General features: G+C 48.9%; 1 protein-coding gene across 1 annotated transcript in view; it reads right to left on the bottom strand.

Annotated features, from left to right (window-relative positions):
• Positions 1-419: 419 nt before the first annotated feature.
• The window catches only part of LOC128061892 (plasma membrane calcium-transporting ATPase 4-like), a 49,362-nt gene continuing 41,369 nt past the window's right edge, over positions 420-8,412 (bottom strand). Inside the window, exons 20-21 of the mRNA XM_052654293.1 lie at positions 5,885-5,992; positions 420-734 (exon numbers count right to left, since the gene is read on the bottom strand). Coding sequence (XP_052510253.1) covers positions 420-734; positions 5,885-5,992 — 423 coding nt within the window. The remainder of the gene's footprint in view (positions 735-5,884; positions 5,993-8,412) is intronic.

The raw sequence follows: 8,412 nt of genomic DNA, 5'->3' as shown, positions 1-8,412 counted from the left end.
TCTTACCTCAACACATTTCATTTGATAATGTTTGTAGCTCTGAATTTTGAACTGAGCTCATAAACAGCATAGACTCATAGGGTAAAAATCCAGAAGTAAGGAGACTGGTGACATAGATATGAATGTTGGGGAGAATTGGAGGTGGGGTAGATGCCAAGATGATTGTCGCCATTTCTTTCAAAATGACTACTGACACGTCCAAGGAATAGATCCACCCCGCATCACTTGCCTGGGGCTTAGCTGGGTCCCGCTGCAAACCCCAACTTGAGTTTCAGCTAAAATCCTCGTAGGTCTGTGCTCGTGACTCTTCACACTTGGGAGCAGCTGACACGACAGTGAGAACGCCCATCATCGCCTTAATGACGGGACAGATGAAAAGGGAGACAGGGAAGGCAGGAACGGGAAGCAGAGAACGAAGTTCAAACTGACGTCTCCAGGCTGTGCAGAGGGCTGTCCGAGTGGGAAGCAACAATTTGTACTCGGGAGCAATCCACCGAGCTGTTGTTTTCGTTGGTTTCTGGAGTGTCCTCACCACCCGGCGAGGACATCTTAGTCCTAGGCTTAGACACCTTTTCAAAAATTTCCTCTTCTTGCTCATCCAGGAGTGGTGTTCGCGGCCCCTCCTCATCTATGGTGAATTCAGGGTGGGTCATGAAGTTGTGGATGGAGTTTTGGTTCTTGGGTTTCTGAATGCTTTCGTGGAGGGAACTGTGGAACGCTTTGACCACTCTGATCTACACCAGGGGAAGGAAAACGAGGGTGAGAAAACGCAGCGGTGAGAACTGGTCAGCAGAACAGGGGACTGGGTGGTTTGATGACAGAAACAAAGCCCAGCTACAGAACACTACTGCCCCACAACCCAAACCAAAAGCATGAGAAGAGATCATGAAACACCAGAACATCACGTGACTTAAATTTCAAGCACTGAGGTGGGGTGGGGAGAGTGAACAATGACAAACTACCAGAATATTTCAAAGCTGCATAAGAAAAAGTAGAAAACCCAAAGCAAAGTTAGCATTTCCAAACAATCTACTCTCGAAATTAAACAGGAAACAAAAAGATTCATTAGTTCTTTTGGATGGAAGGCAAGGACACTGGAAATAGATGCAGTTTAATAGTCAAACTTAAAAGATGATCCAGACGTGGATTTCTGTGTTGGGGCCAAATATTTTGTGAGTGTGGAATGGAAGATTACACATTGAAGTTATCTGTTGAAAACCCTCAATAAGCCAAACATGTATCAATTTGCACACAATACACGTTGGGTGATAAGCGACCATTAATACCGTGCGGCAAGGCAGACAATACCGTGCAGCTGTGTTAGCAGCATGCAAGAAATCAAAATTCTTATACTCTCCAATTTAATAATTGCCTTTTCAGTCAGGAAACATGCATATGTTTATATCCCACAATCTCCACTGTGTCCTACAAAGCAGAACTCCACTCCTTCAGCCCCTCCCCTTGAAGAGGTGGATAAATACAGGCATCACAGTTGCCCCCTCCGAGGCTGACAGAGGGCTGCTCTCTCAGTTCAGATGCGGCTGGACGCGTGTGGCCATGACTCTGACGCACAGCGGCTGTGCCGAGTCACAGAGCTTTCTCCAGCTGTTTGTAAATTACGAAGAGGAACGTGATCTTAGGTAGGGGAGGGAGAGCGTGGGCTCAGAACAGAAGCTACTCAGGCCAGGAGGCTTTCCTGATGGGATGGATCATGAGGATGGAGGAAAGGGAGCCACCTGCGGTTTCTCAAAGGGGATACACTCCTGTCAGTGTCACAGGCTTTGCTCTACTGCACAACAGAGGAAGGGGTTCAGTTTAGAGGAGAAGAAGAAACACTTGACAAGCACTGATCCCTCTGCCCAGCCTTCACTTTATCCATAGACACCAGCTCTCTGGCAGCTGTTTTTCTAAACTGGAAACCTGTCTGAGGTACGCGTTAGAACTTGGGTTGGTAGTACTAGAGTAGGGGCAAGGTGGGATCCTGAGAGGCTGGAGAGAGAGGGGAAAAGAAAGCGGTCGTAGGACAGTTTCAGTTCTGGGAGGTGGCTGATCCTAGACTGATCCCAAAGTTCTTTCATCAGAAAAGAAATGGAAATAATGCAGGAGAGACTGTTGAGGTGGGAGAAGGGGGAGAAGTGATGGGGGCTGGGGCGGGGCACCTCTTCCAGCAAAGAACACCTTCCTGAAGAACATGGATCCAGCGAGCACACAGAGAGGCAAATGCACTGTACAGCTTGTCTCAACGCTTCCCGTCACTGTGCAGAACCTTCAAAAATAACGCACAGGGCAGGTTCACAGAAGCTGCATCTCTGCCGGCTAAGGCTTTCTTTATCTTGCCTCACTCCACAGCACACCGGCAGACCCACAGGACAGAGGGCACTCAGAGCTCAGAAGGCAGAGGACGCTGTCACTCAGTGCTTCCACCCCCCATCCCCACGTCACCTTCATCTCCCTTATTGTTTGCCTGTAATAGTGACTCATCCCCCCAACAGGTGAGAGGAAAAGCCACCAAACAGGGCTCCAGAATCTCATTGCAACCCCTTGGCTCAGTGCTTCAGCCAAGAAGAATCGAGGAAGCTGGGTACACATTCACCTTGCTGCACACAAAGTTAGGATCTATCCTTCTATCCCTTTGGTAAGATCAGATGGAATCCAGGTTACATCTGGGTTTCAGGAAGTCCCAAGTTATAATGAGTCTACATCAAATCTTAAGAGCAAAGCACCTGGATGAAGCGGGACCGAATCCAATGCCCTCAAAGCCACACTCCCCCTGCAGGAGTGCTAGCACAGCCCACTCTTTTCACTCTTCCGATCTCCACATTTCTAACATGTGCTACAGGCAACAGGCACCTCTATATCATGAGCTGGTCATCTTCAGTATGAGTGATTTTCAAACTTCCTGCTTCTATTTTTTTTTAAAGTGACTGAAAACTTTGTTAAAACAATTATATGTTAAGTCCAATCTAGAAAACAGATGTTTAAAAACAGGGGTCGCAATGAGGTTCTGGAGCCCTGTTTGGTGGCTTTTCCTCTCACCTGTTGGGGGGATGAGTCACTGTTACAGGCAAACAATAAGGGAGATGAAGGTGACGGGATGGGGGGTGGAAAAGATAGGGACAGTTTCTTCTTTAGGGGAGCAAGGAACAGTCATCCAGCTAGATAACGGCTCTGGACTCTAAAGAGAAAGCAGCCACCTGTAAGGGAAGCTCGAGAAGAGGAGTCAGAGAGCTAGGAAGCACCATCTGGTGGCCTGGCGGGCGGAAAGGAGGGTGGTGGGCAGAGGGTGTGGGTTGTGCCAGCAGGCCTCTCAATCCCACCGCTGACCTCGGAGACTGTGACGCGCACGGATGCCCACCACACAGCTACCTCATCACCAGCCCAACCCAGGCGGTGGCAGTCGCCCCTCCTGACGCACAGTGCCTGGTGCCCGAGCAGTGTGTGGGGGACAAGACACAGATCGAGGCGGCTGCTGGGCAAGCTTCAGGCCCTCTCCGCTTGGCCAATCAACCTTTCCTTCCCCAATCACCGTCGCTCAGAGTCTCTGGGAAACGTCCCTTCTGGGGCGCTTATCCTACAGATGAAAGTGGCTGACTGGAGAGCAACTGTTTCTCACGGCTCGGAGGCCCGAACCAGGCTGGCCCTTAGATTAGGCATGAGTGCTAAGGGCCACTCTCTGGAGTTCAGTGAATGGGAAGATGAAGATTCCCTTTTCTTCAGCTGGTATTCTGCAGGTTTCCTTTGCAGAAATTAAGGGAAGAGAAGGAATTAGGGCCTTCCTAGAGAGGGAAATCTTGGGCTTCCCAGGTGGTGGTAGTGGTAAAGAACCTGCCTGCCAATTCAGAAGACATAAGAGACACAGGTTCGATTCCTAGGTCAGGAAGATCCTGGGGAGGAGGGCATGGCAGCCCACTCCAGCATTCTTGCCTGGAGAATCCCATGGAGCCTGGCAGGCTACAGACCACAGGGTCACAAAGAGTCGGACATGACTGAAGCAACTTAGCATACAGAGAGGGAAATCTTAGAGATCTGTCTGCCAAACATTAGATAAATAATTGAATTTGTTTGGAAATGTGGAATGGGAAATGGGTTTTAAAATGCCTGACTATAACTTCTAGGCCCTCCAATAAGAAGGCACAGCTGGAGGAAGAGCAGGGATGGCCTGACTCTCCGGGTTTTCTACCTTTGAGGGGTTGCACCATATCCTCCACCAGCAACTCTACATGAGCCCCGTGGTCACTGTTTTTTGCTTAGTCCTCCCACCTTCAAATCACCAGGACAGTTGACACTAACCCTTCCCAACACAGAGGCAGGGTTTAAAATAGAACAGAGACTAGTTAGAAGGACATGGTAAAGCCAGAAGAAAGCAGGGAACAGGAGGAACACGGGAGGACTAGAGCAGGAGAGCCTTGCGTGCTGGAGGGTAAGACACAGATCTTGGCTGCCTTTGGGCCTGAAGAACATGCATCCACATAGACCTCCTCTCCCCCTGCTCCTCACACCTCACATGAGAACACTTAGGGCCGGCTAGAAAGACAACAGGTAATCTAGGTCTGACCATCCTACACACTCACAATCAAGTGAACCACAGAGAAAGCAATTGCTCTTTCTTTACCCTCCATCCCAGGGTTGGAGTGATGGTATCCAGGAGTTGGGGAGAAAGAAACAGACTAAACACTCAGGTATTTGAAGCCCACAACATACTTAATACAGAGAGATGCCTTCCCCACCAAATACCTTAACAGCACTATCAGCAAAGAGACTTCTGTTTCCTCCCTGGGTCCCACTTGGGGAAGGTAAAAAGATCAGAAATAGGAAGGCATAAGCATTAGCAATAATCCAGTAATCTACCTATAATCTACCAGATCTTAGGGTGAGCCCTGATGGCATTCTGTTTGACTGGATGACTGAGAAAGGGGTCCTAAAACTTTACAGCCAAAATAAAATGTGAAGTGTTGGTTATAAGTAAAACAATCAGATTAGAGCAAAGGAGGAAAACAAAAAAAAGGTTGCTCTTCAGAAATTCCTACAAGAAAAAAAAATTTTTTAACAGGTGAAAAATACGTTATTTTGGTCTTTTTATATATTTCTCCTATGAGATGTGAATGAATAGAGTCTTAAACCAGAGTTTGGCTGAAGATCCCTGAAAAGTAAAACAACGGGGATGCTCAGGCCTGTGCATGTGAACTGAGCATCTTTTCTTCACATCCAGTTTCCTCTTTTATGCCAGCACTGCCAGCTAACAGTGGAGTGGTGGCCAAAAGGACACTACCAGCACTGGCCACACTCAACACTGATTCAGCTATGGCAGATCCACTGCTCAGAAAAATGGGAATAATAGCTCCTTTTATGCCTTTTTTTCAGGAGATCTCAACTTTGCCCCCAGATGAAGAGAGTTCTCGAGCCTTCATTTGGCTTAACCTTACACCTAACCTTAGGAGACAGAGTTGACAGTCAAAGGAGCAGAAGGAGAGGAAAGCAACAACAACATCTTCAAACAAAGCAACAAACAAAGTAAAGTAAAACAAACAGAACTCAAGGAAGGAACAGGCAATGCAGGGGAACAATCAGAAAACAAGATTACTGTCTTTAAAATGGTTACGGTTTAACAGCTTTTCAACATTAAAAAAATAATCCAATTAAAGGGCACACAGCTAGTTTTGAAGTGGGGATTTTGCCCCAACTTTTTGCCCAACTCAAAGACCAAAGGGAAAAACCAAAAGGAAAAGATAACCACGACTGGTTAAAGTGACTGCCACGTGCTCTCTTGTGGTCACTTTAGCAAATCATGCATCAAAATAGACTATCACTCACTGCCCAGAGTAGGAGATGAGACAGCAGCAGCCACAGAAGTGGTGGGGGGAGATTTAACTGGCGTGACTGTTACATAGGACGAGCTAGGAACAAGTTTTACATCAAGGTGTTGACCCACGGTCTGGCGCCTTAGGACTCCCTTAAAAGAGGCTCCCGTCTGGAATGTGTTAATTACGTCGATCTGCAAAGAATCAGAAAGTGAGACAGCTTTGCTCCACAGTCACAGAGAAGTGAGAAAAGAGGAACGGAAGGTCCAAGAGGGTTAGGGGAGGGGATGGAAAGAGCTGGGGAAAGGGGACAGGAGACGGGAAGCCAGAGAGAATCCCTCACACACAAAACAACAGTCAGGAGAAGGGGGGAAAAATGTTAATTGCACATCACACTTCATTTAAGGAACAGTTTGCCGTGGAGTCTACATACCCAGCCAGAATCTAGCCTTGCCTTCCCTTCCCTTTTAGCCTATGATGGACATTTGAGGTGTGCCGGTGTCCAGACACATCTAAAATTAAAGGGACTTTTCTCACTCCTGACTCCTGACAGAGAGTGACAGCTTATTCACAGTTTTGACCCATACTCTTGAAAAAATAAAGCATGCAATTTAAGATAGTAGGCAAAGTATATATTCCTGAGTTTTGAGGCTCAGGAACTCTAAACCAATTAAATTGATTACCTATTCTTGCAGATTTTCCAGGAAAACAACTTATGTGTTTAAACAGAGGCAATATAGTAGCCCATACACAAGTGGCCTTGGGGAAAAGGCTCCTGGACCACGAAATTGCTGGGCTCACCCTCTTCTGGGTTATTCACTGAGATACCCCTTCCTTGGGTGGGAGTGGACAAGGCCTCTGAAGGCGGAGCTCAGGAACACAGGGGCCAGGCCCTTAGAGAGAAGGCCTCCAACAGCAGTCATGCGCTGGGGTCCTGGAAGCACTGGCCCAAGTCAGTCATGAGCTCAGAAGGCAGATGGGCCCAGGAGGAGGAGCTGGAGGGCCCAGGAGGAGGAGCTGGCTGAGAGTGGCGGCGGTGCTCACCAGCTGCGGGTCTAGCCCTGCACACACTGCCTCTGATTTTCAGGGTCCGACTCCTCGGAGACAGAGGCAATGAAGGCCATTTGTCTTCTGACAATGGCCTTGATCTGAGGCCTCGGTAACCTACCACCCTCATCCCTGACTTCTGAATGACAAGGAACAAATCAAAAAGAATTCCCTTACCCTTCAGGATCTGGTAGAATCACCTTAAAAATGCCCAAATGCCTAACACCACGGGTCAGTCTACCAGGGAGGTGGGAGAGGTGCTGACTCCACACATCTAACCTCACTTCCCCAGGTGAGAAGGTGGGAGGGCAGGGACCTTGTGAATCAGACAGTTGCTCTTATTTATAAAGCTTCCTGAGAAGCCATGAAATGTTTAGGGCTAGTTTCTGGATTCAGACCAGGTTTGAGCTAAAATACCACTCTTATCACATGATACAGTATTCACTTCCAAGGGATGGAGGAGCCTGACGCTGTGGGAGAAAAAGGTCTGCATGTGGGAAGGGGTCAGCCACACGGAAGAAGGGGCTGGAGAGTCACTCCTCGGGCTTGTTAAGGCCACAAGGCCCCAAACAATGAAGATGGAAGTTTACCAAGATTCAAGCCCTCGAGTTTCCCAAACTTCCGCTCTCTAGTGCTTTTAGGTCTCCCAAAGTTACAGGGACCAGGACGGGACAGAGCCTGGCACTTCCCATCTCAGGTGTTGCAAGGAGAATGACAAGGACCAGCTCTGCTGAGTGAAGGGATGATGCCAGGAGAGGGCTTTAGGATCCAGGGTGAAGGTTAGTTAGCACAGTCAGCCGCACCTGCTGTGGAATCAGGGGTGATGGCACAGACTGCTCATCACAGCATCTCTAACAGGTCGCCTATGTTGCCCAAGTTCGGGCTTTAATGTCATTCTGGTCCAAGTGCCTCTTGCTCCAACAGAGAAAGGTGGTATACCTAAAGCTACGTAGGCAGCAAAACCAGAGGGGTATAGAGTCGAGGGGGTGGACACTGGTAGTGGAGGGAAGGGAAGATCCATGAGTCTCAGCCCCAGGAGAGAAGGCTGGGAAGGAGCCACGAGACACTGGAACGAGGGGATCCTGGCTAGGAAAAAATGTACATAGTAGAAGAGGAGGCAGATGATCCTGAAGGGAAGAAAAGAAGACAGGTTATTCTGAAAAGAGCAGACCTGCAGGGAAGCTCTGAGGCCTCAGAGACGGGAGCCACAGGAACTGAGCTCTCGGGGTCTGCGTGTGGGAAGGGGTCAGCCACACGGAAGAAGGGGGTGCACTATGTGCAGCCTGGAGTGGGGGCTGCTGTGGAAACTCCGCACGTGCTCAGGGGGCTTTTGCAGACCCTGGGATTTCCCTCTGCAAGGAGGAGCTCCAGAGGGGGCCCAGGACCTCGCTCCCAAGCCCTGGCTCCCCATGTCCATCTGCTGTCCTGTCTACTGGAGACCAGTTCCCAGCTGCTACAGGAGTCCTCCCTCATCTGCAGGGGTAAATCCCAAGACCCCCAGTGGGTGCTTGAAATCGCAGATAGTGTGAAATCCTGTATACACTATGCTTTTTCCTAGACTGATGGG

The sequence above is a fragment of the Budorcas taxicolor genome, chromosome 16, assembly GCF_023091745.1.
Source record: "Budorcas taxicolor isolate Tak-1 chromosome 16, Takin1.1, whole genome shotgun sequence".
NCBI classification, from domain to species: Eukaryota; Metazoa; Chordata; class Mammalia; order Artiodactyla; family Bovidae; genus Budorcas; species Budorcas taxicolor.
The sequence above is the reverse complement of the archived record's forward strand: the minus strand, read 5'-3'. Positions and strand labels throughout refer to the sequence as shown.